Source organism: Varanus komodoensis, unplaced genomic scaffold (assembly GCF_004798865.1).
Source record: "Varanus komodoensis strain SLA01 unplaced genomic scaffold, ASM479886v1 scaffold6_4, whole genome shotgun sequence".
Classification (NCBI taxonomy): Eukaryota; Metazoa; Chordata; class Lepidosauria; order Squamata; family Varanidae; genus Varanus; species Varanus komodoensis.
The window spans coordinates 20,913,980-20,933,999 of NW_025336347.1; the positions used below are offsets into that span (position 1 = coordinate 20,913,980).

At 45.3% G+C, this 20,020-nt stretch overlaps 1 protein-coding gene across 1 annotated transcript; it reads right to left on the reverse strand.

Moving 5' to 3' along the window:
- Positions 1–1,943: 1,943 nt before the first annotated feature.
- Positions 1,944–18,200, reverse strand: LOC123034414 (zinc finger protein RFP-like). Its single transcript, XM_044451737.1, has 7 exons — positions 17,790–18,200; positions 10,240–10,335; positions 8,008–8,238; positions 6,418–6,440; positions 4,613–4,728; positions 4,180–4,212; positions 1,944–3,289 (listed from the first exon to the last, which is right to left on the reverse strand). The coding sequence occupies exons 1-7, from the start codon at positions 18,198–18,200 to the stop codon at positions 2,778–2,780; spliced, it is 1,422 nt and encodes a 473-aa protein (XP_044307672.1). The 3' UTR covers positions 1,944–2,777.
- Between the last annotated feature and the right edge of the window lie 1,820 nt (positions 18,201–20,020).

Genomic DNA, 20,020 nt, shown 5'->3' on the forward strand with positions numbered 1-20,020 from the left:
CTGCGAGCTCAGTTCTTTCCGGGCACTCAAAACAGATTCCTGGCCTTAGAAAGCTTTAATGCTAAGTATGTGCAGCCTTTTGCTCCTTGCACATCTCAGGATTCCAGTGAAACCGCAAGCCTGCAATTTTCCCAAGATGCCTCATGATAGATAACACAATTTCACAAAACAGTTCATAAAATTGCACACTAATTTGAAACATTTTTAAAAGAAAGAGCCAGTTAAACCCAATCCAAAACTGTTTTTAAATTGGCAGATTTGTCTACCTACCTTAGGAAATAATCTAATGCATATTTAGAATAAAGCTAGGTGTTGGAAAGCTTTTCTGTCTAAACATGCACCAGATTATACCTTTACCAAGTTTATTCAGAAATAAATCAATGAGGTTCTGTTTATTGGTTGCCCTGGTTTATGTCCTGCCTTTCTATTAAAAATATGGCACTCAAGGCAACTTACTAAGTGTACATCTTATTGCAGAGGTGCTGTGAGAACACAAAAGTTTCAGGGTTTGGTCACAAACCTGCCAATCATAAATGGAAATTGGCTTGTTAAAAATACAGCAAGTAAAAATCTTATATTGTCCTTGGATAACAAACAGAATATATACTTAGACACCTATATTTAGAATTTGGTGTAATGGCTGAATATATTGGAAGGTGGTATATATCTGTTTAGTAAACAGAATGTAAAACTTGCTCGCGGGGACTGTTTTGCTTCATGCAAAGAAGTCTCTGAACCAGAGCTCTAACCAGAGTTGGGCTGCAGGTAAAACCATGAGCTGCTCAGCCTAAGACTCTTCATTCTCTCCGTCCTGTGATGGAATTTAGAGGTTGCAGGGAGGGAAGCAGCTGAATGGGCCAAGACTGGTCCAGTTGCTGTCTGCTGCTGCAGCTGAAGGGCTCTGGAATGGCTTTGCCGCATTTGCCGTCTGAATGGCAAAGCTTCCCTTCTTTTTCCCCTGCCATATTTTTTTCCAGACATGCAAAGGTCAGTGGGGGATTCCTAGCCTCTGTGCTTACTCCACCAGGGCCTTACCTTGTACCCTGAAGGCCCTGCTGTTAGCATGTGTCTTTCACTGCCCTTCTTGGCTTGTCCTGGTTCTTTCTCTTTGACTGGTGGTCAAAGAAATCTTCCAACCGCAGATGAGCTGGTGCCTGGAGGACAGTCTTGGTTCTGCCCAGGCATCCTGCCTAAGGAGCTAGGTGAGTGCTAAGCTGTAAGGGCTCATCTTCCTTTCCTTTGTGTATTGTGCTTCTAAACCCTGGCAAGAGCATAAAAGCATTTGAATTCCTTTCCAGGAGGAAGCCTGACTTGATAGTGCAGCTGATGAACGGAGTACTGTAGGGTTACCTTGTCTGCTGCAAGGGAGAATGCTAATAATGTGCCCCTATCATAGAGTCTGGGTTCAGACAACACAATAACCCAATATGGGTTGAGTGTGGGTTGTCATTGAAACATGAGTTGTTAATAAACCGTGGCTATTAAGTTGTCTGAACCAACTTACAAACCATGGTGAACAGCCCACAGATCACAACACAACTATGGGTTCCCTTCATGTTGGTTAGTGTGGATGGGTTCGGATAACTCATGTTCCAGCAACAACTCATGACTCAATAAGAAGCCACACTCAACCCATAGCCAGTCAATGAGTGTGAATTATGTTGTCCATTGGCCTAAAAGTATGGGTGGCATGGGGGCTCATTTGCCAACACAGCCTTTGCTTGCCGTGTCTCCAAGGATACTGTGACTGGGCCTGCCATTTTGGTATTTTCTGTGCTGAGTATTTTTTTACTTCCCAGCTGAGCACCTGTTGTGTAAGAGAGGCTGTGTCAGTTCAGCTCCTCTGCCACTGGTATAATTTCACAATGGAGTCACTGTTAGTGACCCTTTCCTGCAAGATCATCATCCCTTGCAGAATAATTAAAAACAGACTTTCATTAAACAGGTCACATTTTATTAATGCTCAAAGTGCTTTATAATGTTATTAGTCTCACAACAATCCTGTCTAAGACTTCAGTGTTATTCTCATCTTATATTGACACAGGTAATTTAAATCTGCTCCTGAAAAACAAAGTTTAGGATGTGCTTTGCAGCAGAAAGGGGGAACCTTCTGATTGGTTGCTCAAAGTTTGTTACACGATGCTTGACCATCAATGAAGTCCAGAATGCTGAAGTGCCTCTTTGCTGCTATTTGAATTTGGTCTGAGTTATTACTTTTTCCCCACCTTTCTGTCCAAGAAGATACAACATATATTACACCATTAAAATACAATGTTCAAACATAAATAACATTCACCATTTAAAACATTAAGAAAGTGACAGGTGTAAAAACTAACTCATTTCCATCTTGGCTACTTTTGGTGATGATTTGGCCCTGCCTTAGTTAGCAAAACCCAATGACTTTTCAGTGCTGACTTCTTGACAAGAGTGGAGTTGAGTGACTTGACAAGAGCTCCCATCACACATGAACCGCTGTGTGTCTGAAGCCAACTGTTCAAAGCTCTGCTGTAGCCAGAGGCCTACTTTAGCACCTTCATCCATGTCTATGTTGCATGCAAAAACCTGCACCAGTGTGACCAACATTAACTAAATCTGGAGTAAGCTACCACCACCATTTTGGGCTTGTACTTTCAGCCACCAGACCCCAAACTTCATTCACCAGCATGCATGGAAGGGTGAGTATGATCCTCACTTTGGCCCCTTTGGATTTCAAGTACAATTTAGTGGGGATTAAAGGGGTAACTAATCTGCCTTAAGAGAACTTGGATAGGTAACCTTCAGCTATCCAGTGTTAGCTGGGCAAGCAACACCTTGAAGAAAGGGAAAACTCTCTCACCGGAGAAGGAAGCTGATGGGAAGACAAAGACGGAATCCTTTGTTTCGGCATTTAGAAACTCCACCTGCCCTCTTTCATAGTCCAGAAATACCCGGATCTTTTTGGGAGTGCAGGAGATGGGCAGAGGGGTCACAGGAGATGTGAGAGCCTGGTACTGACCAAAATCTCCTTGGAGGGCCCAAATCCCTTCCTCCGGGGTCAGTTTGAGATCCACTTTCCTCCTCACAGAGCCTCTGGCCACCCCTATAGCCCAGATGCCTCCATCCTCCACACTGACATCCCAGAAATGCCTCCCAGAAGCATATCCTTCGCAGCCCAGCACGCAGCACGAGGACTTAAAGCGCTTCGGGTTATGCAGCACATCAGTCCGGGTGACGTCCCACCTGGCACATTTCCGATCCTCGGAGATTATGACTTGCGGGTTTGCCGTTTCAGCATCCAGGTTAACGTTGACTGCAGAGAGAAAGAGAGGAGGAAGGAAAGGGGACTTCTGTCATCAAGGACTCCCTCAAGGGCCTAGTCCAGCCAAGGCACCTCATGTCAGACTTAAGGATAATTGGAGGAAATGAGACAACATGTGTGAAGGATACCATTTATTGAATCAAACTTAGCACACGAATGTAGATGATCAGTACAAAAGCAAAGCAAAGCTTCCACACCCCGTTCCAGTTGCAGGCTTCCTCATTCAACAGAAGCTGCCCCGGGGCTCCAAGTTGCCTGTGCATCTGGGCATGCCTGGTCCCAGCCAGAAAGCCAAGGGACAAATGAGCCCATAACAGGTTCTGTAGGTGCCTCCCTCCATTCTAGAAGTTGTCAGCAGTGGAAAGGAGGGTGGGTGGGAAAAGTCCCAGCAAGATGTGCACAGATCCCTATCTCAAGGACAGTGAGGGGTTCATAGCGGCCGGTAGCTGGTGGTGTCCTACTTCACGGAGGCTCCTCGCGACCCTGCAGGTATCTCACAGCTATTAAGGTTAACATACACCTGTTTCTTTTATGGCCACACTAAAGGCCTGTGATCAACAATGTGGGCGTTTCACAGTAGCTCCTCTCAGCAGGTCTTCCAGGTATCGATGCCAATACAATGACTTGATATTTTTGGTCAGTATTCTAATTCAGATGAGAGAATCTTGGGCATTTGTGGTATTGGGCATACAGTCAAAGCTGTATGATGGTTTCTAAGTGTAGCTTAAAGAGGAGAAGAAAAGTCAAACCTAAATGCTTCAAGCTTGATCTACCACCTTTTCAGCCAGAATGGTTAGTTTATATCTTTCTGTAAGTGTTTTCTTATAGAACTACACCTGCATGAATCAAGGTTTTCTTAAATGTTTACACTAGTTACTTACCCCATTCTGTTCCCAATTGTAATGGCAGAGAATCTAAAAGTGTTTGGGGTGGGGAGAGGGGGAAAGAAGAGAAGCATAATTTAAAAACAATATTGTTTTCAGAACTTGAATGCACTTACGAGCTACAGCTTCTGACTACAGCTTCTGACTGCTTACTACAGGGGGCACTGCTTACCTAATTAATCCCACGTGTAAGTGCAGCAAAGTATAGCTACATGAAAGAAGAAAGGTATATAACTGCAGTTGTTTCCTGCCCTGCCCCCTACGCATCTGAGATGAATGCTCAGATGTTTCCTTATTGGGTTCAAAGGCTGAACTTTGGCTCAAAGTCATCTTGCTGCTTTTGTCATTTACGAGCCTGAACAGAAACACTGCATACTGCAACATTTTATTGCAGGCTCTGTTTCTAATGTCCAAAAGAAATCTTGAGTACCTCTGAGGTTCTTCAGGATCTCTGTGAGTAGAACAGTTTTCTCAGAGAATTCACGTAGCCTCTTTTCCACCTTCTGTGGCATCTCCTCTGGAGGCTGAAACGGCTGCTTATCAAACCTAAAAACAAACAATCATGCCCATTATCCACTGTTTTGTTGGTATCTGGTCGTCCTTATGACTAGTACTCCTCATAAAGCTTGCATGACCTCGGAGGGAGGCATAATCAAGCCAGGGCCAATCTGGAAGCCCTGGGGCATGTGAAGTAGTACGAAGGTACTTGTATTATTCCATAAGTATTCCCTGACTACAGAGGGCCCTTTGCTGCTGATTAGTCTTTCGCTCAATTGGTCAATTATTACCCCTTAATTGGTAGAGAAAGACCAAAAAGTGACCACTGCAACCACTTTTTTCAGGCACAGAGTTGGTATAATATGGATAGCACAACCTGTCACATACACCTGTGTGTCTTCTAATCACACTGAATTTCCAGACGTTTTGAAGTGCTGCTAATCCTGAGAGCACTGATGACAAGAGATGACCAGGCAGAGCTTAGTCCATGTGACCTCTCACATCACTAACTTATTAAAGCTAAGTTTGGAAGCCTGTGTCGTAAGAAAAACAACAGGGCAATCCAGAGACTGACTGCATTAAGGGGAAAAGGAAGTTAAACTGATGCTATGCACTAATTTTGCTCAAGTTTCCTTTTAACTCTCTGAGATGGAGCCAGGCTTAGTTGTGCTCAGAGCAGACCCACTGAAATTCACGGCTGCTGAATTAATCATAAAGTACTTTCAAGTCCTACATGAATTAAAGGTAAAGGTAAATGTTTCCCCTTGACATTAAGTCCAGTCTAGGGGGCGGTGCTCATCTCTGTTTCCTAGCCGAGGGAGCCAGCGCTTGTCTGCAGACAGTCTCCGTGCTCAAGTGGCCTGCATGACTAAACTCCGAAGTGCCCGGAACCCTGTTACCTGCCCACCGAAGTGGTACCTTTTCATCTACTTGCATTTGCATGCTTTCGAACTGCAAGTGTGGCAGGAGCTGGGACGGAGCAACGGGAACTCACCCCGTTGTGCAGATTCGAGCCAGCGACCTTCCGATCAACCAGCCCAGCAGCACAGCGGTTTAAACAAATGTCCTTTCTCTGGGTAGAACAGGGGCCCCTAAATTTTGGTTGGATTTGGCATCCAGGCGTGGTTCTAGGCACAGTGAGGCTTGGCCTTCTCCCTTGCTGCCCCACCAAGGCAAAAGAAGCTGATTCCTTTTGAATCTAGTATCTGTTTTAACAAGGAAGCAACAGAATTCTTTGATATCTAAGTTATTATTTAGTGCAACTTTTGTGAAAGCATTATGACCATCCTGTGAAACACTATTACACTAAGACTCCTAAGCATCTACTTTTAAGCCTTTGCTTATTATTTTCTATTTTATGATTTACTTGTAGTATTTACATACTGCTAAGGATAATAACACTCTTAAGCAGTTTACATTTAAATACTGAAATCACATTTAAAATAGAATATTAAGGACAATTTTGACAGTTTTAAAATCTTTGCATGCCCAGAAAAACATCTTCTGTTTATTTTATTTATTTATTTAAACAGTTTTATCTAAACAATTTCTATGCCACCCCATTCACAAAAAGCCTCGGGGTGGCTTAATTTTGCAGCAGTTAAAAGTACAGAACTGCCCATTAAAAACTGACAGCAGTGCTGTACATGTTTTAAGGCAAGCCCGCTACATTAGGGTCAAGCAGGGCACTTTTCAGAGAAGACAAGGATTCACGTTGTAGGTATCAGGGCCACATACCTGCCTAAGGTGCCTCTGATGTCCTAAAGAGAGAGGAAGAAAAGAAAAGTGAAATGTGGAGGTGTAGGATACTTAATTCCCTGCCCTTTCCGGTCTCCATGCCACCCCCCCCGCCCGCCCGAAATTGCATTCCTAGCCTTGGAAAGCAGCCGGTCTGGTTCTTCCCTTCTGGCCTGGGATCTGGGAATCTGAACTATTCCATGGCCCTGCAGACACGACCAGGGAGCATCTGATTGGTCCCTAAATGTCTTGAATTACTGGGTATGTTCTAATTGTTTTGGGCAGAGGAAAACTTTGGGGGTATTTTAAAACAGCACGTGTGTCATGCTGTCTCCACACAATAAGATTACCTCAAGCTGGCCATCACATGTCTCCTTTAAAAATAATAATTTTTATTTTTATTATTTTTATTTATTTAAAGTTTTTCTATGCTGTCCCATTACTAAGTCTCTGGACAGAACAGTTGTGATGTACAAAGCAGCTAAAATAGACAAAGCAAGCTATAATAGAGGTATAAATACAATAAAAGTGCCAAGGGGATTCTATACAGATCCAACCAGTACAATCAGCCCCCTCCATTACATGCCTCTTATACGTAGCTGCTGCAGCTTTGGTTACATGAACGTAGGAAGACTCCAATCAGGAAAAGCCGCCAGATCAAGAACCTGGGAGGACTCATGCTGCTTTCAGAGGTGCACAAAAGCAGAAGTGTCACAAGCTGCACCTTGACCTATCACAAGTCTGCTGTGGTGGGATAAGTTACACGAACAGCATTCTTGTTCTGTGTTGCTCTCAAAGCAAAGGTGCAGAACCTCGCTCGGCCTGGGGCCGCATGCCGTTTCAGGGCAGCTCCCAGGGGCCCACATTCTGGTGATGGGTGGGGACAAAGGAAAGGGGGCAGGCCTAAACGAAGAAAAATGCCAGCATGGTATAGTTTTAAAGATCTTACAGTCCATAACAGAACCTGAGGAAGGGCATTTCACACTTTAAGGGGGAAAACTGAATAAAATTCAGGAAATTACCAAAGGATAGATGGCTCCGGGCCTGAAATTTTGCATGTGTGTCTCAGATACAAGAGTCCTCTTCAGCATCTGGGCCTGCAGCCAGAGGCAGCTGAGGACAGGAGCCAGTGAGCGCCATAGATGCCCAGGCAAAGCCCCAGTCTAAACAGGATGACCTTCCTGCTGCTTACAGCCTAAGGCCAGCCAGTGTGGCAGAATCACGACGCCTGGGGTCCCCTTCCCCAGCATGTGATGTGTTAGCCTACAGTTCCCAAGCAGCATGACCACTAAGAATGCTGTGGATGATAGGAGCTGCAGTTGTGGCCTGTGGAGGGGGAGGAGGGGGCAGCAGGGGGAGGGAAAGCGACAGTGCCGCTGCCATGGCGACCATTCTCTGAATTGTGGGCAGCCAACCAGCATCGTCGCCGCTGTGGAGGGAGAGGGCAGTGGCAGGGACGGGCTGGCACCAGGCAGGCGTCTCTGGGGAGGGCATTCCAAGGACGGGCTGCCATCGCTGAAAAGGCCCTCAGCCTGCCATTTATGCAATGCACGTGGCACATTCCTTTTTCAAGAGTCCACCTGGTCTCACCTGCAGAAACTCACGGTGAGACAGTTTGCACTTTTCTTCTCCCGCGCTGATCAGGGCGCTGTAGAAGATGATCTCCTCACCGAATATTGTCTTGTGCTTCTTCTGGTGCCGGACGATCTCTCTCTCCAGTTCATTCAGCTGGGCCAGCAGGAGGCTCTCCTGCTCCTCCAGAAAGTGATGAGCTTGCTTAAATTCAGACACAGTCTTCTGCCTCTCAGCCTCTGTCCGCCTCTGTCGTGAAGAGATGGAACAGCAGAGAGATGGGCCAGAGCACCGGGACCCCCAACAGGAGCTCAGGTTATGGGATGAAAGTGCTCAAAGGTGGGGAACTGAACCTGAACTATTGGCAGTATTTTGGGAAGACCAAAATATCCAAAGGACCAATTTCAAGATTGGGCAGCACCATTCAAGGTGGATCAATGGCCCGGTTTACACAGAGCCAGCAGAACTTGCTATTTTACACCGCTCAACCTCTTCCTTTTAGCACCTCCAGCGAGTGGACCCAGCTAAACAACCCAGGGACTCGCCAATCTTCAGTGTGACGTCTGAACCCAGAAATCTGGCGTGTTTCTCCTGAAACAAGCCAGAGAAATAACTCTGAAATACACATTCAGACTTCATGTTCACTGAGCATCCCTGGTTGTCTGGATGCTCCTGCTGGCAGGGTGAACATCTCAGCAGTACTGGCACGCTGGCTCGTTCACAACAATCCCAATTATTGTTATGAGTGAACGGAACCGCTGACATCTGACCTAATACTGGAATTCATCATGTGATCCTGTGGGGTTTTTCTTCGAACGAATTTCTACACATTCTTATATCTTGACATGTTTAATGCAATCTGTAATTAAATTCAAATTGTGTAATTCAGTCATGTATTTTACCTCTCGGTGTATGCAAAGTTTCTTTTTGATAAACTAAAATGCAATGCAGGGAAAACAAAAGTAACAAAAAGCTAGAAAGTAGAAGCACACGAAACATCACATACTACAGCATGAGACAAAAACTTAAAATTGCAGAGGTTTCTCAGCAGAAGATACATCTTTTCCTTGCACTGAGCACACTTCTGATCACATTACAGCATTTATTTTTTTGCTTTTACTAAAAAAACCCAAAAAAACATTATACGGTTATGCTATTGGAGACTATTGGAAGAGGGAGCGCCTTTGTTTAAACATGCTTGGCATACAGATGCATGTTTCGCCTTCTGAGGGAGTCTTATCAGTGAGGACCTGACCATTTCAGAATTGGAATGTAAGTTTGGCTCTCACCATCTCCCTCTCTCCAATGCAGTGAATGACTCCCATTTACTATTATGAGAGAAAAGGTGTACTTTCAAATAGCACTGGATCCAAGTATGTTCCCTGTCTCTGGCAACTCCGACCACTATCAACAGGTCCTGCCTCTTATCACAGTAGCCTCCGTTCTCTTTATCCTGGGCTCTGTTCCTGTGTTTGTTTATTTATTTATTTATTTATTTATTTATTATTTATTAAAACATTTCTATGCCGCCCCATTTGCCGAAGCCTCGGGGCGGCTCACAACATAAATTAAAAGACAAAAGATAACAATATAAAATAAAGTGTTGCAAGTGTGATGCAGTCAGATCCCGTTTCTGAGCATTCTGGAAAGTGTTTGTAAGAGGGACCAGCACATCGGTGCCCTCCACAGATTGTCACACAGGATCCTAGTCATATTCCGGCAACATTTTCTGTTTAGTCACGTGTCCCGCAGCAGCCTTCCCCCAGCCTATGGCTTCTGATTGCGCTGTAACGCATTTCCCAACGCTGCACCCAGCTATCCTAGGAGGGCAAAGGGGTGGGGAAGGGTGGACTGAAACACAGAGTCAAGCTTACTTGCTTTCAGGCTGGACTTGTCCAAAGCCCATTCGCATAATTTAATGGGAACAGGCAGGGCAGAGACAGCACTGGGATGGCAAGGTACCATGTTTGAGCTGGGTTTCGCAGAACACCTCTCCAGGAGGACTCTAGGGGTAGATCCAATATTAGACTAACTAAAGTCCCAATCCTTTCAATAGGTCTTCTCTAAGAAGGCCTAACATTGGATACAATTATCCTCTATCTGAGGTCTCGTAATTCATCTGGTTTCTTGTGTGCACCATCGCCACCAACCAGATGCTCAGGAAACGATCATATATGCTGCATGTGGGGACCTGGGATGTACATGTGCCCACATCCCTTGCTCAGTCACACCGTCGGATTCTATACAAACCAGATATTCCTGATGTTTAAGTTCTCCAGCCTGTTTTAATTCCTGGAGCTTTTCTGTCTCTTTCTTCAAGCTCTGCAGACGGCTCTGGGCTTCTTTCTAAGCAAAGAGAAACTAATTTTGAAATATGCTTATGATCATAAACTGTTCCATCCTGTCTACCCCCATAACAGACTGCATCTAATTTAGCAAGAAGAAGCATAAAAATATAATTTTTGGACATGCACTTGGTGGGCATGTCATGAGCGGAGCCGGCTGGAGCCGGGGGTCAAGACTAGGTGGCCTAGGAGGCCCCTTCTGACTCACTCTGTTTCTATGTTTCTATAATGCTCCAATCATAGCAATAAAATCCTCTCCATCTCTGAGCATTTCCAGCATTCTATTTCTTCAACATGTAATTCCTAAAGTACCCGAGAAAGGGAACAAAAGTCAACCAACAAGATTCTTTGGGAAAGAAAGATGCTTTTGTTAGAAAGCTAGTTTAAAGTTCTTGAATCTGGCTGCACAAGTTGTTGTTTCTAGTGGCACCTTTTCCACTCACAATGATCTGAAGGAGGATTTCCTTGTGTAATCCCTCTGCCACATTCACAGAATTTTATTGGGGGTGGGTTCAGTCCAGCTGGCAGGGCAATGCTGGAAATTATGAAGTCCTACATGGCTTGGGACCACAATAACTGATGAAAGTCAGAAGAGGTGTTCCATCTACTCAGACACTACAATCACATTCTGGGGGCTTCCTCTGAAGGGAACCTGGGTGGTGGGAACTAGGAGAAGGGCCTTTTCAGTGATGGTCCCTCAGTTAAGGGACAGTCTCCGCACTGAAGCCCTCCTGGAGCCAACTTCACTATCTTCCACTGCAGGGCATTCAAGTAGTTTACTGGGACTTGCTATTTGTTAAACAGTTAAGATTCTTTAAATTGGGTTTTAAATTTTGCATTGTAAACTTTTTATGAGGTTTTAGTATGTTTTAATATGTTGTATCTTTTAGTGTTATTTTAAATGTGCTGTTGTGAACTGCCCAGAGAGCTTAAGCTATTGGGCAGTATAGAAATTAATAGATAATTATAGACCTTTTTTTCTGCCTGCACATGCATAGCACTGCATCCTAAGCAAAAAGGGCAGGATAACTGTATGTCGTCTTTCAATTAGTAGTATGTACTAAGAGACCTCCAATTTTATCCTGAGATATCCTATAATATGTGCAGATTGCACTATGCAAAGGAGATGTGCAGCCTCTTGGCACAAGTCCGCAGCCACTATCATCAGGTGTCGCTCAGTTCTTCATCCCAAGTGCCATTTCCCCAAGATGTTGCCTCCTCCTTTGCCGGCTCCCTCCCTCTCTCCTTCCCTTCCACTCCCTCCTCAAAATGCATTTTTCCACAAGCAGCTGAGTGGTGCACTTGCTCACTCTGCCGTCCAAGTACTAAACCGCTTATGGACAACCTCAAGACCCCTGCTGCTCTCCCACTGGAGAAATAAACAACAATAAACCAGGCTTAGACTGGACGCCTCTTCAAACAGAGGTCTGTCTTCTGCTTCTCTCCAAAATAGAGGAGTGATCTCTGTAAAGTAAGGCACATGGCCACCCTACCTATTCCTTCCCTGTTTACGCTGCCTTCACGTCTTTCTACTTTGTCACTGTTTCTCCCTCTCGGAAATTTAGATTGTAGACTCCTTGGAGCAGGGACCTATCATTTGTATCATCCAAAGCACCATGTGTATTTTTCACCTCTCATGTAAAGAATAAACTTAGACCCACTTCATGGTGCAGCCATCGTAGCCTAGTCCTCTCTAGGTGTGTTTACCTGCAACAGCTGCTGGAGGGATTGTGGGAACTGCAATCCCACACATCTGGAAGGCACCAGACTGGGAAAAGTTCTTCCTGACAGCAGGGCCCCACAGAACGCAGGAGAACTCATTTCCGGATCTGGCTCCTCTCATGCACAGAGGAAAGCATGCCTTACAGGGCTCCATCCAAATGCTTCCCTGTACTAATCCCCCCAGTCTGTCTGTTGTTGTTGACTGGGAGGGATGGCAGATAGAGTGAAAGGGACAGTGACAAGTCCAGTCTCCCCCAGCACCGCTAGAATATCTAAAAGAACATGGCCAGGCACCTTGAAGGCACTAAACTGTTATTAATACTCACTGGCGGCTCAGTGAGTCCCCCCCCCCCCCCGCACCCGCTTGTTTCAGTCTTAAGTTAATGAAGAAATCACCTGGAGAACACATGATCTGGTCGCTCCTGTTTGAATTTCCAGGCCCACACTTCCCACCCATCAGAGAAAAGCCTTTCCCTTTGAGGAGCTGGCAGAGTCAAGAGGAAATTCCTCCATATCGCAGAGTCCCCGACATTACCAAAAGTTGCTTTGGTGAGTTATTCTTAGGACCTTGCTAAGGAAGTTGCAGTTGGATTATTCTGTTTCGTCTTGTTTTAAAAGCAATCAGCCGCAGCTGAACTTTAGTTCTCGAATAGGTCCACTCCACTGGAAACTAGCCTAGATTTAACTTTTTGCCAACCCTAAAGCTGCAATTTAGTCACACCTAAACCATTTGGCACACATGCTAAACTGGCTTTTAAGGAGGTCTAGAAAAGCTTCTTAATAAAGATGTTTATAAATAAAAAATCCATTAGCCTGGATTTCCAAATGCCCGTGTTAAGAGTTATTCATCCCATGAACGAGTGGTAATACATCCACCTCGGAAACAGAGGACCAATGTGCCTTGGGGTCAGGGCTGGAGATGCATGAGGCTTCCCTTTTGTCACAAGGACCTGACCGTGTATGAGCTCACACAACCGGGTGCCACAGTTCACATTTGTCCCTGTTTCAAGGGTAGGCAGCTTGTGGCCTCCCACATGTTTTGGCCTACATTCCCCTCAGCACTTTACTATGCCAGCTACGGAGTATGTTTGAATTGCTAGAGTAGACTCACGGAAACATGTCAGCCAGGTTGAAAACAATGAGGTTCCATCTCCAAGGTGAGAGCTTAGAGCAGGTCCATCATAACCAGTAAGACATTTATTTATTATTTATTTATTTAGAAAATTTCTATGCCGCCCCATTCGCCGAAGCCTCGGGGCGGCTCACAAACATAAATAACTTCAATTAAAATAATATAAATTAACAGTATAAATTAAACTCACATGGGTGACTTTGTCACATGGGTGACTTTGTCTCATTAATTTCAATGGGATGTCCACATCCAGATCTAAGCCATTGAGTTTAATGGAGCTTACTCCCTGGTGCCTGGATTGCAGAGTTAATTTCAAAATATTGGAATGCTTCTATTTAGGTTTTAGCTGTTCTGTGGGTATTTCTAATGGATCTGCCACAAATACCAAAAAAAATCTGCCCAACCCTGGTCCCACTCACCAGGGGGTTTGGGAAAAAGTAGTATCACAAGATTTAAAGGTCCTGATACAGCAGGAATAAGCCTCTATGCCGCTCTCCTCCAAAGCAGGGTGACCATGTCTGGCACTAGGTACAACTCTGAGAGCTACAGAGGATCGGCATGGATTTCTGACTCCTCCTGCTTAACAGCAGCAAAAAAATGTTGGTGTTGAGCTGCAGTTGCATGCCTGAAAGCTTATCGTGCTATGGCTTACTTTCGAGTAGACAGAATTTTGCCTTGGCTTGTATACCACCCCTCAGCTGAAAAAGGTTCTCCAGCCCTGCCCCACTGTTGAGAGGAAGAAAACTTGGGTAACCAGGGCAGTTTTCTGTATAAGCTCCTGAGTTCAGTCCCGATACTCAAATTGGATTCCTGGTTTGTTGTTGTTGTTAATTGGAAGTCGTGTTCAACCCATTGCGACCCCATGGACAACATTCCTCCAGGCCTTCATGTCCTCCACCATCCCCCGGAGTCCACCTAAGCTCACACCGACTGCTTCACTGACTCCATCTAGCCACCTCATCCTCTGCCGTCCCCTTCTTCTTTTGCCATCTATTGTTCCCAGCATTAGGCTCTTCTCCAGGGAGTCCTTCCTTCTCATTAGGTGGCCAAAGTATTTGAGTTTCACCTTCAGTATCTGGCCTTCTAAAGAGCAGTCAAGGTTGATCTCCTCTAGGACTGACCAGTTTGATCGCCTTGCGGTCCAAGGGACTCGCAGGAGTCTCCTCCAGCATCACAATTCAAAGGCCTCAATTCTTCGGAGCTCAGCCTTCCTTATGGTCCAACTTTCACGGCCATACATTGCAACTGGGAAAACCATAGCCTTGACTATACGCACTTTAGTTGGCAGGGTGATGTCTCTGCTTTTTAGTATGCTGTCTAGATTTGCCATAGCTTTCCTCCCCAGGAGCAAGCGTCTTTCAATTTCTTGGCTGTAGTCCCCATCTGCGGTGATCTTGGAGCCCAGGAAAATAACATCTGTCACTACCTCCATTTCTTCTCCATCTATTTGCCAGGAAGTGAGAGGATCGGATGCCATGATTTTAGTTTTCTTAATGTTGCGTTTCAAGCCAACTGTTGCTCTCTCCTCCTTCACCCGCATCAAGAGGCTCTTTAGTTCTTCTTCACTTTCTGCCATTAGAGTGATATCATCTGCGTATCTGAGGTTGTTGATATTTCTCCCAGCAATCTTAATTCCAACTGAAGATTCATCTAGGCCCAACTTTCTCATGATGTGCTCTGCATATAAGTTAAATAGGCAGGGTGACAGTATACAGCCTTGCCAAACTCCTTTCTCAATTTTGAACCAATCAGTGGTTCCGTGCCCAGTTCTCACTGTTGCTTCCTGACACATGTATAGGTTTCTCAAGAGACAAATAAGATGGTCTGGAACTCCCATCTCTTTAAGAATCTGCCAGTTTGATGTGATCCACACAATCAAAGGCTTTAGCATAGTCAATGAAGCAGAAGTAGATGTTTTTCTGGAACTCCCTAGCTTTCTCCATGATCCAGCATATGTTGGCAATTTGATCTCTAGTTCATCTCCCTCTTCGAAACCCTGCCTGTACTTCTGGTAGTTCTCGGTCCACATACTGCTGGAGCCTTGCTTGTAGGATTTTGAGAATGGGACGGCATAGAAATGGTTTAAACAAACAAACAAACAAACAAACAAACTTTGCTAGCATGTGAAATGAGTGCAATGGTGTGGTAGTCAGAACATTCTTTGGCATTGCCCTTCTTTGGGATGGGAATGTAAACTGACCTTTTCCAATCCTGTGGCCACGGTTGAGTTTTCCAAATTTGCTGGCATATTGAGTGTAGCACTTTTACTGCATTGTCTTTTAGGATTTTGAATAGCTCAGCCGGAATACTGTCACCTCCCCTAGCTTTGCTGTTGCTCAGGCTTCCTAAGGCCCATTTGACTTCATATTCCAGGATGTCTGGTTCGTGATCAGTGACCACCCCATCGTGGTTATCAGGGACGTTAAGCTCTTTCTTGTATAGTTCTTCTGCCTCTATTCGGTTCCTGCCACTTTGGTCCTTTATCATGCCCATCTTTGCATGAAACGTTCCCTTCATATCTCCAATTTTCTTGAAGAGATCTCTGTTCCTCCCTATTCTATTATTTCTTTACACTGCTCATTTAAGAAGGCATTCTTATCTCTTCTAGCTATTCTCTGGAATTCTACATTCAATTGGGTGTATCTTTCCCTTTCTCCCTTGCCTTTCGCTTCTTCTATCCCCAGTTATTTGTAAAACTTCCTCAGACAACCATTTTGCTTTCTTGCATTTCTTTTTCCTTGGGATGGATTTAGTTGTTATCTTTTGTACAATGTTGTGAACTTCCATCCATAGTTCTGCAGGCACTCTGTCTATCAGAACTAATTCCTTAAATCTGTTTGTCACCTCTACTATATATTCATCAGAGATATGATTTAGGTCATACCTGAGTGGTCTAGTGCTTTACCCTACTTTCTTCAATTAAAGCCTAAATTTTGCAACAAGAAGCTCATGATCTGAGCCACAGTCAGCTCCTGGTCTTATTAACTGTATAGAACTTCTCCATCTTTGGCTGCAGAGCACACAGTCAATCTTATTTCTGTGTTGACCATCTGGTGATGTCCATGTGTAATGTGTGGGTTGCTGGAAAAGACTGTCTGCTACTACCATTGTATTCTCTTGACAAAATTCAAGAGACAAAATTCAAGAGAAAAGATAACCGGAATAACAGGCCAGCCTGTGCCCTACTTCATTTTGTACTCCAAGGCCAAACTTGCCTGCTATTCCGGTTATCTTTTGGCTTCCTACTTTAGCATTCCAATCCCCCATGATGATAAGGACATCATTTTTGGTGTTAATTCTAGAAGGTGTTGTAGGCCTTCATAGACCTGGTCAACTTCAGCCTCTTCAGCACCAGTGGTTGGGGCATAGACTTGGACTCCTGTGATGTTGAATGGTTTGCCTTGGATTCGAACTGAGATCATTCTGTCATTTTGGAGATTGTATCCCAGTACTGCTTTTCCTACTCTTTTATTGACTATGAAGGCTACTCCATTTCTTCTGAGGGATTCTTGCCTACAGCAGTATACCTGATGGTCATATGAATTAAATTCACCCATTCCTGTCCATTTTAGTTCACTGATTCCCAAGATGTCGATATTCAGTCTTGTCATCTCTTGTTTGACGACATCCAGCTTGCCTTGATTCATGGATCTTACATTCCAGGTTCCTATGGAGTATAGATCTTTGCAGCATCGGACTCTCCTTTCACCAGCAGATACATCAGCAACTGAGTGTCCTTTCGGCTTTGACCCAGTCGCTTCATTCTTTCTGGCGCTACTAGTACTCGCCCTCCACTCTTCCCCAGTAGCATATTGGACACCTTCCGACCTGAGGGGCTCATCTTCCGGCGCCCTATCTTTTTGCCTTTTGGTACTGTCCATGGGGTTTTCATGGCAAAGATACTGGAGAGGGTTGCCATTTCCTTCTCCAGTGGATCACGTTTTGTCAGAGCTCTCTGCTATGACCTGTCCGTCTTGGGTGGCCCTGCACGGCATAGCTCATAGCTTCATTGTGCTATGCAAGCCCCCTCGCCACAACAAGGCAGTGATCCACGAAGGAGTGATCCATTCCTGGTCTGAAATTCTTTAATTCTCAGGGTGTGCCTTTTACTCCAGTCATGGTGGACTTTGGGGTTCTAACTTAAAAAAAAGGGGGGGGGGAGAATTGCCTGAAGTCTACCCAGCCTTGGTTAAAAGGGATGGCGTAAAATCCTGCACAACTTGGAGGGGAAAGGGCCATTTTTTAAAAATCCGAAACATGCCAAAAACAGTGGCAGGTTGAGAGCAATATTTCAGAACGGAAACCCCTTGCAATGGGATAGCGATACCTCATCGTGCCCGGAACACTACCTTCCTAGAGAGCTGAAAATAAGCAGCAAAACTTCCACAGAAACCATGCTTTGGCATCGGGCTTTTATGGGGTTAAGAATACTATGACATTGCAAGGGCTTCGGTCCTAAAATACTGTTCTCGGATGTCTCTAACATGCCCGGGGGGCCTTCCTGGGTCCCTGAGCGCCCCTCCAGCGTTTACACCGTTCCGCTCCACGGCGGCGCGCGTTCTCCCCTCCTTCTGACCCGCGGCGCCCCATGCGAGCGTGACCTTGTAATCCTGGGCGGCTTCCTCGACGGGAAACACGCGGTGGGTCCTGTGGGCGCGGGACTCCCTGCAGATGCAGCAGATGAGGCTCTCTTCCTCGCTGCAGAAGAGCTTCAGCGCCTCCCCGTGCTTCTCGCACACCTCCCCGTCTTCTCCCTCCTGGAAGGCATGCAGACTCAGCCGTTTGGTTATCTCCACTACATTTCCCAGCTCCCTGTTGGGCCTGAAGTTCCTCTGCAGGGCGACTTCCCTGCACTGCGGGCAGGAGAAATTGGTATTGCGCTCTTTCCAGCACTGCGTGATGCAGGTGCGGCAGAAGCTGTGCCCGCAAGGGATGGAGACCGGGTCTCGGAAGTACTCCAGGCAGATGGAGCAGGTGGCTTCCTTATGCAGGCTCTCCACGGGGTTCTCCATGGTGGCAGGCGCAGCCCCTGGTCCTACCCCCCCGGCCCCCTGCCGCGACCAATTCTCTTTCGTCACGCGGGCTGATTGGCTGAGCCAGAGGAAGGATTCACAGCCCAGCGCTCCGCTTGCTGGGAAACTTAACCCTGTGCATGCTGAACGAAGTGGGTTCCCCTCCTTCCAACGCATGGATTTTTTTAAGATAACAAGACATGCCAATTTGTTAAGGGAATAGGATTCTTTATGCTCTATATGCTGTCACACCGATCCGCAATTAAGGCTCAAATGGTCAGTTTCTTGCGAGGGCAATTAGGTTTATTTACAATTAAATGCATGGATCCGTGGGTGCCCAAGACAGGAACACCCAATGCTAATTTCCCTAGGGTTACATAGAATACACAAAAGGGGAGTGAACACAATACACAGGAAGGTGATTGGATACTTTGATATGGATAGGAAAGTGACTGGATACACGTCACAGCACCATAAAGAAAAGTTACCTTTCACTCTAATTAGATGCCTTTGACAGGCCTTCTTAGTTAAAGTTACCTTGAACAGGCTGGCCAAGTTAAGTAAACAAAAAGGCTACATGTGTGAACTTACAGGGTTAGGGGGGCACTTTAGCAAGCCTCTAAAACACAGAGATTACACTTTGACAGTTACCCCCTAATGGAGTGGGGTCATCTGGTCTTTACCACCAGACACCGAGGCATCTTTTGATGTGTTTATAGCAGGGCAGTGGGGTGGGATGGTAAGAATTGCTTTTCTGAGTACAATGCAAAATTATAAAATGTTTTGTGACACCTTGAAGACATGCCAATTTATTCAGGCATCAGCTTTTGTGCATGCTGCCTACCAGTAAGGATAAATATGTTTTAGGGTGTGACAACATTCTTTGCTGCTTTACTGCAGCAGGTTAACATGACACCCCTTTGAAAGGCCTGTACATGTTTCTCCCCCCACCCCTTGGGTACACTCCTAAGTGTAAAGCAAATGAACAAACTACATACTGAGTAAAATTAGCTGGGTGTGGGGGAATTCAAACACCACCATTAGGCGATACCTTTATTAGGGCCAAGCAAAATGCCAGGAAAATTTGGGGAAGCGTTCAACTTCTCTAGAATTCTCCATCAGGTTAATGGTACAAAAGACACTGACATGTTGTTGTTCCCTGTTTCTGCCCAGCTATTTGGAGGGAAGGGCAGTATCAGAAGAAGCGCCCAGATTCCTTCAAGCTGGAGCCAGCCATGCAGAGGAGGGATTCTGAAAGAGGGCCCAGGTGGGTTAATGTGGGAACTGTGTGCTGGCGGCTGCTCATTTATCGGTTCAGATTGCCATGTGCATCCATCACAGTGAACTGTCTACTAGTTTTGTAGGGTGCTGTGCACCTCTCTTGCGCCATTTGAGTGTGAAATTAATTTTTCCACTGCCTTGCATTTTGCTGTATAGGAACAGGCAGCTATTCCGTGAGGTTTCTCCTGGTTTCCCTATTCCATAGAAATTAATCTAGCAAAGGAAAATGGGGTGGGAAATTTCCTGTCCCACTTGAACAACAAGGTGTGGTGCAGGGAAGGGTCATGTTTCCTTTCTCCCAGTGGGGTTTCCCAACTGCAGCTTTCTTTCCTAGCTCCATACAAGTGAATGGACAGATTTGTCCCATTTACTTGTAGGACGAACAGTGAACTTTATTTTTATATATATATTTATTTTTGAATTTGTATGTCACCCACTAATCCAGATGGATTCTCTAGACAGCTTACAGTAAAATACTAAAAACAATAAAACCAATCACAAGAAAAAAATAGATATCACAATTATACCAAGTAAGCAGA